Here is a 15,251-nt window from a genome sequence, read left to right as displayed (position 1 = left end):
AGTGTGTGTGTGTGTGTGTGTGAGAGAGAGAGAGAGAGGTGGGGAGGATGTTGGTGGGGGGAGTGGCATGTGGGATCCTTAGATTCTATTTGTCTCAACCCAGGGCCTAGGGCAAGGAACTAGAGACAGAAGAGAGAGTATGTGGATTCAGGGGCTTCAGAGCTGAGGAGACAGAACGTTTTCATTGATGATTTGGGGGTGGAGAATGGGGACAGCCCCGCAGAATCGGGGTAAAGTTTCAGGTCCCAGGTAGGAGAGTGGCCACACTAGGAAGGACAGAGATGGAGAAGATGAGAGGAGGGTAGCAGAATTAGGGGGCAGTTGGCCCACGGAGCCAGAATCAAATGGCAAGTTTGGGAGGGAGAAGAGTGTTGACAGAAGGATCCCCGGCCCCCCTGTCCCTACGGGCACCTGATTTGGGAGATTTGGGCTGCCACGGATTAGTGAGCAGGAAGCCATGCTGATTTAGTTAGTCCATCCTGGGAAGTGGGAAGGGGGAGTTTCCTTTTTCCTGGAGCCCTTGGGGCTTTTGCCTTCCTGAGGGAAAGGGCTAGATGGCTGGGGCTCCCCTGGACCCAGTTTTCTATTGGTGGCAATGGCTCATGTCCTGTCCCCTTGTCCTCACTCCAGAGGAGAGATAGGAGCCAGAAACAGATGTAGCAGCAGAGTGACATCTAGGCCCTGGGAAGACAGCTAGAGATGGCAAGGGAGTATGGGGTCCCCTCTCGTGAGCCCCTTGCTGAGCCTCGTCCAGTGTGCTGTGACCCTAGGCTGCCCTTCCCCACCTTTCTGCTCATGGATCCTTCTGCCTGTCCCTAGGAGTCGTGCCCCTGCTGCTGGTTCTGCACTGGAAACACGGGGCGGGGAGCCCCCTCCCCATCACTCCTGTCAATGCCACCTGTGCCACCCGCCACCCATGTCACAGCAACCTCATGAACCAGATCAGGAACCAACTGGTGCAGCTTAATGGCAGTGCCAATGCCCTCTTTATTCTCTATGTAAGTTGCCTGGGATACCAAGGGGGGGTTACATGGAGGGGGGCTTGCAAATATCAGCACTCGGCTGAGGGGACCCATTTGGAGCTGGAAGGAGAGAACAGGGAGTTTAGTTAGACTACTCCCAGACTTCACTGCTTCCTCCCGACACATGTCCAGGGTGCTTAATTAGTGAGGGTGGAGCTGGGTGGGAAGGTGAGGACCCAGCACTTCTCACTCTACCTTGTGGAGCGAGAGGAGGAGGGAAAACGGGCATGAGGTGGACAGGGAGGTGCTGTCAAGAAACAGTGGGCTGTGGGTGTTCAGGCATCTGGGTGTGGAAGGATGCCCAGGAAGAGGGTGATGCGGCTGACGGAAGTACAGTGTGTATGGCACCCCAGCTGAGGCAAGATGCCACCTTTTCCCTGCTGTTCCCTTATGGTGATGGTGGTGATGCTGATGATGACAACACAGTCTAGACCTTGATCTTCCTCAAGGGCGCTCCCATTATAATTACTTCTGGCTCTCGTGGCAATTCTAGATGCCTACAGGGAAGGAGTTGGGTCTCCATAGGTAGGGAAACTGAGGCCCAAGACCTTGCCCAGAGGGCTGGTGGCAGGGCCGGAACACGGACCCCTGACTCTCACATCACCTCCCCTCTGCCGCTCTGCTCCTCAGTACACAGCCCAGGGGGAGCCGTTTCCCAACAACCTGGACAAGCTGTGTGGCCCCAACGTGACGGACTTCCCGCCCTTCCACACCAATGGCACGGAGAAGGCCAAGCTGGTGGAGCTGTACCGCATCGCCGCGTACCTTGGTGCCTCCCTGGGCAACATCACCAGGGACCAGAAGGTCCTCAACCCCAGCGCCCTCGGCCTCCACAGCAAGCTTAACGCCACCGTGGACATCCTGCGGGGCCTCCTCAGCAACGTGCTGTGCCGCCTGTGCAGCAAGTACCATGTGGGCCATGTGAACGTGACCTACGGCCCCGACACATCGGGCAAGGAGGTCTTCCAGAAGAAGAAGCTGGGCTGTCAGCTTCTGGCGAAGTATAAGCAGGTCATCGTCGTGGTAGCCCAGGCCTTCTAGGCAGGACGTCCTGAAGCGTGCCATGAACCGAGGGATCTCAGGAGTGGATCCACATGTCGGGGGGCTCTCAAAGGGTATTTGGGACCTGGGGCATCACTCAACCCAATGGGAGCTGCTGGCAGACCCTGAGGGGCTCCTGGCCAGTCACTGCACTCCAGAATGGGCTGTGATGAGGCCGAGGAGAGCTGAACCTTCCATAGGCGGGGTCTGTAGCCAGCCCAATGAGAAGGCACCCTTCCTCTGGGAGATTGCGACAGGGGTGTCGGACTAGCAAGGGGAGCACAGGCTGGACTTCTGCCCCCACTTGTCCCCTAGCCCCGTGCTCACTTTGCGCTGTGAGCAAACTGCACACATTGTCTCCAGCAGCCCTGACCACAGGGCGAGACAGCAGGGCTCAGGGGAGTTGCCCGGCCCCCAGCAAAAGATCACCATCTGTGCCTTTGCTGCCCCCCTTAAGTAGACTTTGGAGAGCTTGGTTGGACTCGGGTGGGTCAGAGGGGCTGAGTTCCCAAGGAACTCCTTGTCCCTTAGAGGTTTAGCAAGTGGAAGATAAAGAGAGGGGTCTGGGGTAGGATGCTGTCTTCTCTTGAGCAAGATAAGAGCATGCAGGCCTAAGGACCATCAGGTAGAAGGCTCCAGGAGGAGGTCGCTGGCGTTCAGGCTCCGAGAGGCAGAGAAGTCACCTTTGGGTCTGAAGAGGAAGATGCTGGAAAGTGGAGTGGCCCTGAAACCCTTGGCGGGCTCTTCTTCTTTCCTACAGTCTTTCCTGCAGCCTAGAGCGGCCAGGGTCTGGTGTCTGGACCCACAGGTAGGCTTTGTGGAGGTGGGCAAGGCAGGGGCAGGTCGGGAATTCAGGTGAGGCAGTTCTAAAGGATCCAGAATCTTCCGCTAGGCGAGGGTCTGAAAGGAGGAGCGGGAAAGCTCAGTGTAGCAGTTCACATCTGAGGCCCACGGAGGCCATGTGAGGTCACTACTTGAGGGGGACCAGAGGCCTTTGCTGGTCCCCAGCGCAAGGAGACAGCAGAACTTGAGGTCAGGGTCTCAGGGCAGCCTTAGATCCAGGAGTGCTGTGTCTGACCCGGCATGATTTCTATTTATTATGATGTCCTATTTATATTAACTTATTGGTGCTTTAAATGGCAAAGTTAAGTCCCCTTTCCCTGCTCCTTATTCAACAAAAATATTATGATGGCCCTTTCCAAGAAGCCAGGGCCAGGGCTTGGCAGGGTCTGGTCTGGAAGTTGACAATGCTACAAGTGGAGTAAGCCTTACAAGTGAAGCTCAGAGTGAAGGGTCAGGATCTGAGGCCTGGGTGGGGGTGGGGAGCTCGCTTTGAGGTGTCAGGATCCAGGCTTCAGGGGCTGGGCCAGTTTGTGGAGTGACCAGGTGCCTTTTGTTCTTGGTGCCTGGGAGCTAGCTGTTCACACTGTGTTCTGGGGCACACCCTGGCATTGTGCTGTGAGGGGCACCCTTCGTGGTTGAAATGGTGTTCCCCAAGCAGTGGGCAAAGCAGCCCCAGGGGCCTGTCACTGTTTCCTTGTTTCCTGTGCTGCCTCTGAACTAGCAGCTGAGAGGCCCTGAAACATTCCTGACCCAGCACCCAGCGTGTTCCCACAGAGGGCATGAGGGCCTGGCTGGACAAGACCCCGTTGGGGCAGTCTGGGGGAATCAGCTGCCCCCTGCTCCAGAGAGGAGGGGAGAGAGGCCTGGGACTCAGACCAGGAAACTGCGGGCCCTCCTGCCTCACCTCCCTCCCAATCCCACCCATGTCTGGGCTCCCAGGCAGGGAACCAGATCTCCTCCTTTGTGCTGGGGCCAGGCAAGTGGAGAAACGCCCTCCAGTCTGAGAGCAGGGGAGGGAGAGCTGGGGCAGCTGCTTAGAGCAGTGTTCTGGCTTCTTCTCAAACCCAGAGCAGCGGTCCTCGCAGTTCAGCTGACAAGATTATGGTACTAATTATGGTACTTTACACTCACTTTGCACCTTTCTCTGTCATTCTCTAAGCACTTTACCTGGATGGCGGGTGGGCAGGTCCTGCGGCCTGAGTGGGGGCAGGGCTAGGAGTTGTCCATCCCGGTATGGCTGTTGAAATGTGGGTCACACTCACCCTTGCTCAGGATTGCAGGGGCTGCCTCCCATCCCATTGGGCTTGGCTTGGGGCTGGCTGCACTCCCTCAAGCTGGGCTTCAAGAAGGACAAACCTGTCTGAAAACCAGAATTGCTGATTCCATGGCCTGTGGCCAGCTTACCCATCACCTCATCTCCCTGTGGACTCGGATGCTCTGAGCTGGGCCTACCTGGCAGCCTCTTTGGGCTCAGGAACTGAGAGCATTCTCTCCTCACTGCCCACATGACCACTGGGCGATGCTCTCCTGCCCAGCCTGGACTCTGCCCCTCGGCACCCGTCCTCTGTGCTCTTTCTAGATCAGTCCAGTAGGTCAGCACCCACAGCATCACTGTACTAGAGCCTTCCTGCACAACAGCTTTGCAGGGCAGATGCCTGTGTCTTCCTTCCTTATCTGCTGGCGTTGACCACACCTGGGTCTGGGCCAGAGTGGGAGGGAGGGGCAGTCATTCTGCAGTTTATCAAGAGAGAAAAGTATTAGGGCCCTTATTTATTATTTAACAATTTAAACAAAAAAAGCACTGCTAGTTTACTTGTCTCTCCTCGTCCTCCTTGACTTTTCCTTGTCCCCAGTTGTGGGGACTTTCACCCTGACCCAAGCAGTCCAGCCCCAGTTTGCTGGCTTTCCCAGAGTAGACGTGGTATGTGGGGCTGGATCCCCGGAACCCAGCGAGGTAGCAATTTCCCTTCAGCCGGTACAGACGTTCCCACCTGAGAATCATCTCCCGTTCCCAACCAATCCTGGCACCTGGCTTTATCTCCCACCCATGTGGTAGCTCAGTGGCCCACCATGTGGCCTTAGAGGTTTCCCTCCTTCCTTTCCACTGGAAAGGACTTGGCCTTGGATGACAAATTCCTCTTTGATGAATGTACCCTATGGGGATGTTTCATACTGACAGATTATTTTTATTTATTCAATGTCATATTTAAAATATTTATTTTTTATACCGAAGGAATACTTTTTTTTTTTTAAAGAAAAAAGAGAAATGAATAAAGAATCTGCTCTTGACTAGCTCTCCAGAGTGTGCTGATGTGGGAAGACAGGCTGGGAGGGCTGGGGCCGTCACTCTCCCAAGCACCAGCTGAATGCGACTCAGCTCAGCAAAGGGCAGGAGCAGGGAAGAGGGGGCAGGAAGGTGGAGGAGGGTCGCCCTTCAGACAAGGGCGCTGGCATGGATGGGGGCAGATGGGCGAGACTTTGGCACCAGGCAGAACAAAGTGGGTGGTGTTCAGACTGTGGTGTGCTACCAAGGGAAGGGGATTGATCAGAAGTAAGAGGGTGTCATGCGGTGTCCTAGTTCTCTCCCTCCCCTCATAGAATTCTCACAATGTCCTCACAAGTTATCATTCCCGTTCTCCAGAGGTGGACATGAGGGCTCAGAGATGCAAAACCCATGCTCAGGGTCACCTAAAATGTTTGGGGCCATGAGGGCCACACTTTACCACCAAATCTCACACATTCCCCTACATGGAACTTCAAGGGCCTAGGAGACACCAGCTGCTAAGGTCTCTGATACCCAGGAATAGCCCGTTGACTGTCCAGAGGAACAGAACAGAACAGGAAGGTAAAGGGTCTTGCTCAGAATTGCATGGGATGCTGGGGCCAGAGCCAAGACTGACCCACCTGTGCTGACGGCTTCTCCATCGGGCTTTTCCGCCTCTGGACTGAATGGGCAATACCATCCCTCCTCCTGCCTCATGCTTGGGGACCCCTTCCACTGCAACCACCTTCCCAGCCTCCTGGGGCCTCTTCCTTGGGGAATGCAAGATCAGAACTCGGAAGTGACAGACACTGAGGCTCTGGAATGGTCCCAAATGTCCCCCTATGCTTTGCTCTGGGGTTTGGGTCTGGGGCTTCTCCAGCCAAGATTCATCTGGGGAATCTGGGTAGCGTTTCTGAGACTTACCTACTTGTTCGTTCCTGAATGTTTATAAGTGTCAGGTCCTGTGCCACTGCCAAAGATGATTAGACATAGTCCATGCCTTCTGGAAGCTCACAGGCTGGTCGGGACGATAAAGTATCCCATCCAGGAGGATGGACCAGGCACACAGAAGACGGTGAGGTCAAGGCAGGGAGAGCCCTCGCCCTAGGAGGCAGCAAGCGGCTTGAACTGTGGTCCCCTCTGCTCTCTGTGAAGTGAAGGGATTGAACTCTTAGCTAAGTGGTACACTTAGCCTCACCTGGGAGCTGATTAGAGATGCAGAATCTTGGCCAGGCACAATGGCTCCTACCTGGAATTCCAGAACTTTAGGAGGCCGAGGCAGGAGGATCCCTTGAGCCCAAGAGCTTGAGACCAGTCTGGGCAACACAGTGAGACCCATCTCTACAAAAAATTAAAAAATTAGCTGGGTGTAGTGGCCTGTGCCTGTAGTCCCAACTACTCAGGAGATTGAGGCAGGAGGATCCTTGAGCCTGGGAGTTGGAGGCTGCAGTGAGCTGTGAGTATGCCACCACACTCCAGCCTGGGTGACAGAGTGAGACCCTACCTCAAAACACAAAAACAGAAATATAGAATTTTGGCCTCACCCCCAACCACAGACCTGCAGAATCGAAATCTGTCCATTAACAAGATCCCAGGTGATTTGTGTGCACATTAATGTTGGAGAAAGGCTACCCTGCACTTTCATCTCATTCTTCACGAGTCCAAATGACTGAGGGCCATAGGCAGCTGTTGAGAGGGAGCGGCCAGCAGCCCGCAGCTGTTTCTGAGTCTTCCCCCAGAAGTGCAGCTCCAGGCCCTCAGCCACACCCTGCCAACGTCCTCCCAACACCCAGGGCTGGAAGCACCCCTCCCTCCCTTTCACTCAGGGAGACAAGGTTGAAGCTTTTCAAAAGAAACCTTCACTAGGAAACTAGAGGAAAACAAAACAAACACTGAAGTGCAGAGAGGGAGGGAATTACAAGGCTGTCAGATCCTAGCTAGGGTCTTCCAGGGCTGGCTGGGGTCCGAGGTCTTAGGGTCTCTCCCTGCCTCTGCTGGGGGAATTCTCCAACCCGCATGAGGTCCTGCCCTGGCCAGATAGAACAAAGGCCTGTTAATTGGTTATTAGGTCACCCTTCAAATAAGAGGTGAAAACCAGGACTCCGTGGGAGGAAGGGAGGCACTGGCTTTGCTGGGAAGTCCCTGTCCCTGAGGCCGGGGTCCTGGGCCTGATGCTACCTTCTTATCTTTAAAGCTGCAAGAATAATCAGTGGTGAATACCATCCTATCTACTTCACAAGGTTGTCCAAAGGCGCCAACAAGAAGGATGAGAGAAATGCCTTGCAAATCGAGACACAGCAGGCCCATCCATGGGTAGGTGGGCAAAATAGACTGCATCTCTGACCCTCTGTTGGAGAAAGGGGCTTGTTCTCCCCCAGTGAATGTGGAAGGGAGGCTTCTGACAGCCCTGAGTCCTAGACCACATCCAGGTTGAGGGGGAGGGGGCAGCAGGGCAGACAAACATCCCAGCTGATTAATCCCCTGATGAAAACTTGGGGCACAGGCCTAGAGGACACAGGGATAGAGAGGCCCTCTGAATTCAGGCATGTGGTGGAGTCAGTGAGGCATCGGACCCCCACTGCCATCTTAAGAGGACAGTCGTTGTCAGCACACATCCTGCAGGATATACAAACCCATGGGCTCTTTGGGGTACTGAGCTTTACAGTTCACAAAGCATTTTCCCATCTCATGAGATCCTCCTGACTACTCTCAGGGTGAATCTGGTTCCTCTCTACATTTCACACACGAGGAAACTGAGGCCCAGGGAGGCAAAGGGATAATCCTAACATCACTCAGCTTGTGAGGGTTGCTCTTGATGTTTTCTCATCTTTGCAGTCATCACCTGTCTACTCACATAGTCAAGACTGGTAAGGGCCTCTGTGTACCAGGCCTTACACTCCAGGAACTCAAGGGTTAATAGAGGAAGAAAGAGAGTCCCAGGTAATCTCTGTTCTAGATCCAAAGAGACACAGTAGCATACTTCATTTATTATGCTAAACAACCACATTTTTAGCAATAAGTATTAACATCATCATGGAGCCACAATGCACTTATTTCCCTACTTATAGTCTTCTTTTTTCTAAACAGCATGTGAAGCAGCTTATAGAAGAAGGAACATAAAAATACTGATAAAATAGATGAAGAATCAAGATCAGAGAAGATATAAACAGAGTGAGAAAATTACAACCACAGAAAGAAAATAAATGTTTCAGATCACAAGTGGCCACATAATTACCATGGCTGAGCTTCAGATTTGGCTCTGAGATTCCTGGCAGCTAAAAGAAAAAGGGAAATGTGATCTTGTTGTGTGATTCTCATCATCAGAAAAGAAGAGCCTTGGGGAAGCAAAAACTGTCCTGGGTCTGGGTTTGAAAGGAAATTTCTCCCTAGAGACCCATGAGGGGTAGCCAGTGACATGATGGGCCCCACTTGTAGGCAGGTGGATTCCTGGGAAGCTGCTTCTGCAGGTGTTCTTGCAAAAGATGGTGCCAACATCCAATGCATCCTGCTATGGTTTGAATGTGTCCCTCAAATTTCACGTGTTGGAAACTTAATTCCCCAGTTCATATGTTGATTGGTAATGGGGCCTTTGGGAGGTAATTAGGATTAGATTAGGTCATCTGGGTGGGGCTCCCATGATGGGATTGGTGGCTTTATAAGAAAAGGAAGAGAGACCTGAGCTGGCATGCATGTTCCCTCTCTCTTGCCATATGATGACTTCTGCCATATCATGACCCAGCAAGAAGGTCCTCACCAAATGCTGGTGCCATGCTCTTGGACTTCACAGCCTCCAGAATTGTGAGCCAAATAAACTTTTCTTTATAAATTACCTAGTCTGTGATATTCTGTTACATAACAGAAAATGGATTAAGATACAGTCAGTGAAGGGGTTTCTACAAGGGACCAGGATGACACAGACACAAACTAGGGCTTTGGCCTGACCTAAGGGTAAATCTTTGAATGTAAAGTAGAGACTGATTATGGCTCAGAAGCTTCTACCCTATCCCCAGGATTCTAAAAACCCCTTCATCGCTGAGGAACTTCCTCTCTCCTGGAGGTGTCTGTGACTACTGGAGGGAGACCAGGTGGTCCCTGAGGAATACCAAGAGGAGGGGGCAGGAAGGAAGGTACCATGACTGGGACAGGAATTTGGGGATCAGTGGCCTTGAGTTTCTGTCTCATTCCAAGGCCTCTTGGGTCCTCTGGGGCCCAGACAGAAATTTTCTTTACTGGTCACTGGCTTCAGCATCCAGGACACTTCCCACGCCTCCTCCTGCCCTCACAGATACCCCAGCTTGAATCCATCCCTTTCACTTTGGGGAGGCACCACCCTGCTTTGGACTCACTTGAGGGGCCAAAAATTTCAATTATGAGGACGTGGTCAAGCCCTGCCCACTCCAGCCAAGTGTCAGTGAGGGGGAGCAAAGGGAAGGGGTGTAAAGAGAGGGTGTCTAGGATTGGGGGGGATCCAGAAGGAGAGCTCCAGACACAGACAAGCAATGGGATGGGGGCCCAGCGGGGGTTAACCCAGCACAAAACCACCAGCTAGAGGAAAATATGCATGAGGCATTTTTGTAATTCCTAGCGGCTGTGTCCAGCTCCTGCCCAGACGGTCAATGAATCAAAGCCGGGAAGGGCCCTACCTGTCAGCAGGCTCTTTCCTGGCTCTCTCACCCAGGCCCCACCTCTCCAGCCCCAGCGGGCCAGCTGGAAGCCTCCCAGTTCCCCAGAAGGACCGTTCTGTGCACATGAGGAGTGTGTCACAGGCAAGGACCAGGCGCGGGCAGCCTACGGGTTCAGAACTCTCAGTCTCCTCATTCCATCTCAGACAGGGCCGTTGCCAGTATCACCTGCTGTAGGGGGCTGAATGGTGGCCCCCCCAAAAGATATGGCTGAGTCCTATTCCCCAGAACCTGTGAGTGCGACCTTATTTGGAAAAAGAATCTTTGCAGATGTAATTCAGTTAAGAATCTTGAAGTGAGATCATCTCGGATTTCTGGGTGAGCCCTACATCCAAGGACAAGTGTCCTTATAAGTGACACACAAAGGAGGAGGCCATATGAGGGCAGAAACAGAGACTGGAGTGAGGCAGCGGCAAGTCAAGGAACACTGGGGGCCACTGGAACCTGGAAGAGACAAGGAAAGTTCCTCTGGAGGAGCCTCTGGAGGGAACCAGGCCTTGCTACACCTGGATTTCAGACTTCTGGCTTCCAGAATCTTGAGAGAGTAAATGGCTATTGGTTTTTCCCTTCGTTCCTTCCTTCTTTCCTCTCTCTCTCTCTCTTTTTTTCTGAGTCAGAGTTTTACTCTGTTACCCAGGCTGGAGGGCAGTGGCACAATCAGAACTCACCACAGGTTTGACCTCCTGGGCTTAGGTGATCCTTCTGCCTCAACCTCTCAAGTAGCTGGGACTACAGGCATATGCCACCAGAGCCTGCTAGTTTTTGTCGAGACGAGGTCTCACCATGTTGCCTAGGCTGGTCTCAAACTCCTGGGCTCAAGCAATCCTCCTGTCTCAGCCCCCCAAAGAGCTGGGATTACAGGGGTGAGCCACTGCACCTGGCTGTTTACTGTTTCAAGCCACCCAATTTGTGGTAATGTGTTACCATAGTCCTGGGACACTAATACATTCACCCACACCTCCCAACACCCGCGAGCCACCTGCACCCAATATGTCCAAATCGACCTCCACGTGGCTCAAGGTCATCCCTGCAGTGCCTGTTACTCTACATCCTCTACATCCCAGCAGCGCCTGTTACTTCTCTCCTACACTGCTGCCACAGCCTTCAGACCCATCACCTCCTACCTCGAGGCTTCCAGTCTGACCAAATCACCTCCTCACTACAAGAGCCTTCAAGATTCCTGCTCAGGCTGCTGACAGACCATCATCAACCCTGCCTTGTGGACCAGTCTTGTTCCCTACTTCAAGGCCAACTTCATGTGTGTGTAGCCTGGGCAGCAGCTCAGGACCCTCATGCAGAAGAGCCCTGCACTCTGCTGTTGCCATATTACACCTCTCAATTTTTTTAATTTTAAAGATGTGGAGTAATTCAGGGTTAGATATACAAGTGTTCGTTTTGAGATACGCTTGTTGATGAGGCGTGGCCCCCCTCCCCCAGCAGATTCCCACTACTGCCAATCCAAACCCCCCACCCTGCCGTCAGTTTCCTGTTACCGCCAATCCTTTCTCAATTGTTTTTGAGCAAGGGGCTCAGCATTTCCATCTTGCAAACCATGTAGCTTGTCCTGCTTAGTTGAACTTTCTGAGCATATCTTTTCCATACCTTCTTCCCTTTGGCCATGACAGTAGCTTGGAGGTCTGTTAAATGTCATAGAACCTTTGTCTAGAAAGCCTTTCTCTTTTGCTATGTGGAAAATTCTTTCTGGTCTTTCAAGGCCAATTGTCGCCTCCTCCATGAAGTGTTCCTTAACTTCTTCAGATTTGACTCTTCTAAGTCCATTTCACTCCAATTGTATTTTTATACAGAGTTCTAGAATTCACCAGGCTCTTTATATGATCATGTTTCACAAGGGCCTCTTGTTTATTGAGCACCTACTATGAACAGAGCACGTGATAGGTACTTTATGCAGGTACTGTAATAGCAATAACAGCTTCCATGTATTAAAGGCCTGTGCCTGGCACTTAGTCATGTTCTGCTATGTAAACTAAGTAGAGCACAGGTGTGTCTACACCCCTGGAAGCTTCGAAATACAGAATCCTGGTCCCACTTCAGAGCAGCTGAATTGGAATCCAAGTTTCAATGGAACACAGGAGACTGTTCATTCGAGTCTGAAAAGAGCTGATATATAGCGCTCAGCATGGGGCCAGCGCTCTGAAACATCTAGATTTGAATCCTGGCTTGGTCCTTTTAAGCTGTGGGAGCTTGGGAAGGTTTCTTAAATTCTCTGTGCCTCAGTTTCCTTATCTGTCACGACTGTTACATGGCCATTGAGAGCAGCAGATGTGATAATGCCACTGAGGTCTGAATGTCGGTATCCTGTGTGCCTCCTCCTCCCCTGCCCACAAAGGCCATCCATCCTTCATCATTTCCAGGACTCTCACTAGCCCTCCCACATGGCGACCCTCCCAAGGGAACCTCACATCTTCTGGAGGCTGCAGAGAAGGCACTGGGGTGTGCGGGTCTTTCTGTCTCCCCTATCCCCATCCCCAGAGCCCCCCACTCGGTCCAGCCTGCTGCATTTTCTGCTCCTCTCCCCTTCCCCCAGTGCCCCCCAGGAGGTCCTGCTTCCCAGCAGCGGGGAACCCCCGAGGGAGGCACTGGAGGAGGGGGAGCGGGTGTGAGGTCAGCCCCACGTCAGCCCCTCTCACTTTCCCCGCCGTGGCTGGGAAGAGACCGCTGAGCGAGTGCCAGCCATGGGGGAGGTCTGTCCCCTGCTCCCGGGCCAGACCACAGGCAGCCACGCTGGGCTGCAGCCAGGCTGGGGGGAGGTGTTCTCAGCCCCCAAGCTCCGTTCTGTCTGGCCCTGGGGACCCCTCCCCGACCCCAGATCCGAGCAGCCGCCAAGGGCTCTTCCAAGCAGGTGAGGTCATTGTCTCCACCAGACCAGCCTGACGCAAAGAAGTCAGCCACCCACGTGGCAGGATTCATGCACCCCAAGTCCTCTCCCACCACCTCCCCTGCCGTCAGCCCTGGGCCCCCAATTCTTTCCACTTAGTTCCCTCTGAGGGGTCTTCAGGAATTGGCTCCAAGCACCTGCTGGGGGAACAGAGCTAGGTTGACTGAGAAACATGGCAAAGGCAGACTCTAGGCCCACCCTCTGGAGTCCTCTTGGGCCCATGAGGAGAGGCCCCAGAACAAGCTCCTGGTGACAGGGTACACAGGCACGTGCAGGAACCCCTGACTCTGAGCATGGCTTGCTGCCTATGGAATGCAAGGCTGTGATGGCCACCACTGCATTCTGTGCTCGTGGCAACTCCTGTCACAGTTTGGCCAAGACAAACCCTTGTTTCTGCTTTCCAGGGCTTCCCAACAGTGCCTGGTTCCACTCTGGATGTCCAGGATGTCTCTGCCAGAGGCCTGAGGAGATCCGTGGGCCTCTGGAGAAGAGGATACAGGCAGGTTCCCTGGTGAGGCCCTTGAGGGAGTTCAAACCTCAGACAGCCAGATTCAGTAGTTCTCAATTAGAGGAGGCATTTTTGGTTGTCTCATGCAACTGGTGGGTGCTACTGGCATCAAGCGGGTAGAGGTCAGAGATGCTGCTAAACATCCTAATGCCTGGAAAAGGGCCCGCAACCAGGAATCGTTCAGCCCAAAATGTCAACAGTGCTGAGGCTGAGGATCCCTGTTGGAATGAGCCTGTCGATCACCACCTTCCAGCATCTCATCTGCTCCCAGGCTATGGTGATGCATGAGGCAAGACCCTGCCCCCTTGAAACAGACTGGCTCCTGGGCTTCAACTTCCATGTGTGCATGTGACACACACACACACACACACACACACACACACACACACACGCCAGAGAGGTCAACAACAATGCAAGCTCATACACAGAAGTACTGGATGAAGTTCATCACTTTACCTCTCTGAGCCTTGGTTTTTGCATCTTGAAGCGAGACTGGTGGAAGAGGGTGCAGGCTTTCGATCTGGACTGTCCCAGGTTTGGGTCTTGGCTCTGTTCCTGCCCAGCTATGGGAACCAGAACTCCTGACTTTTCGTCTCTGAGTCCCCATTTCCTCATATGCAAAATGGGGGCCTGTGTCTCACATCACAGGGCCGCTGGGAAGACAAATGAGATCATACAAGGAAGGTGCCCAGCCCAGTGCCACCCATGCAGCAGGCAGCATGACGATTGTTCTCTTTCCTGTCACTTTGAGGTCCACATCAACCCAGTATCTATGCCATGGGGTCAGCAAGTTGCAACCACCAGCCTAGGGTTGCAGGTAAAATATGGGACACTAACATCCAAATTTAACTGGGTGTCCTAAATTTTACTTGGCAGATTTGATTTTGGCCAGCTGCCTGCTTTTGTAAATAAAGTTTTATCGGTACACAGCCATGCCCATTTATTTACATAGTGTCTCTGGCTATTTTTTTGGTGCTATAACACAATCCAGTAGTCATGACAGAGTCCCTAATGGTCCATAAAGCCTAAAGTAGTTAGTATCTGACCATTTACAGAAAAAATTTGCTGAGCCCTGGCCCACATCTGGAAATAATTGCTTGAGGGTGGTGGGGTGCATGTCTGGAGCCCCTGGAGTAACTGTCCCCCTTTTTGGGTGGTGGGTGGAAGAAGGTGGGCACTCTCTGCTACCTTGGGGACACAGCCTGGAAGGACCCTGGCCTGGGGGTACAGGGGTCTGGGTTCTCAAGTTAACCCTCCACTGAATCTCTCTTTTTTTTAATTTGAGTCAGAGTCTCACTCTGTCATCCAGGCTGGAGTGAAGTGGCACTCTCACATTTACCGCAGCCTCTACCTGCTGGCCTCAGGCGAGCCGTCCACCTCAGCCTTCCAGATAGCTGGAACTACAAGCATGCACCACCATGCCTGGCTAATTTTTTTATTTATTGTAGAAATGAGGTCTTGCTAAGTTGCCCAGGCTAGTCTCAAACCCATGGGCTCAGGCAATCCTCTCACCTCAGCCTCTCAAAGTGCTGGGATTATAGGCAGGAGCCTCCGTGCCCGGCCTTACTTTCCAATGACCTTGGGAAAGTCTTACCCCATCTCTGGGCCCCTGTTCTTACTTCCTTCATTTGATTGACAAATACTTATGAAATGCCTACTGTGTGCAAGACGTCGGATGGATATGGGTCTCTGTGCTTAGGGAGCTTCAATTCAAGTAGGGGTGAGAGATGACAAACAAGTCCATCAATAGACAAAGTGGTATCAGCTGGTGACACAATGCCCTGGAAGAAATAATGAGGATGCTGTCACAGAGCCAGGGGAGGGGCTGATTTAGCTGGGTGGCTGGAAAAGTGACATTTGAACAGAAACTGATGGAGGAGGAGGAGCCTCAGTTTCCCCAGCTGCTACCTCCTCGGGGCTGCCGGGATTGCTTAGGGCAGATTGGATTGGCTCTGGTCAAGAGGCAGCGTTTCTCTCAAACCCTTTTGGTTAAGAT

General features: G+C 52.8%; 1 protein-coding gene across 1 annotated transcript in view; it reads left to right on the top strand.

Moving 5' to 3' along the window:
* The window catches only part of LIF (LIF, interleukin 6 family cytokine), a 3,282-nt gene extending 1,053 nt beyond the window's left edge, over positions 1-2,229 (top strand). Inside the window, exons 2-3 of the mRNA XM_008056167.1 lie at positions 820-998; positions 1,653-2,229. Coding sequence (XP_008054358.1) covers positions 820-998; positions 1,653-2,063 — 590 coding nt within the window. The 3' untranslated portion in view covers positions 2,064-2,229. The remainder of the gene's footprint in view (positions 1-819; positions 999-1,652) is intronic.
* Positions 2,230-15,251: the final 13,022 nt, after the last annotated feature.

The sequence above is a fragment of the Carlito syrichta genome, unplaced genomic scaffold (genome assembly GCF_000164805.1).
Source record: "Carlito syrichta isolate Samal-C Ts95f unplaced genomic scaffold, Tarsius_syrichta-2.0.1 Scaffold302276, whole genome shotgun sequence".
In the NCBI taxonomy this organism is placed as follows: Eukaryota; Metazoa; Chordata; class Mammalia; order Primates; family Tarsiidae; genus Carlito; species Carlito syrichta.
The sequence above is the reverse complement of the archived record's forward strand: the minus strand, read 5'-3'. Positions and strand labels throughout refer to the sequence as shown.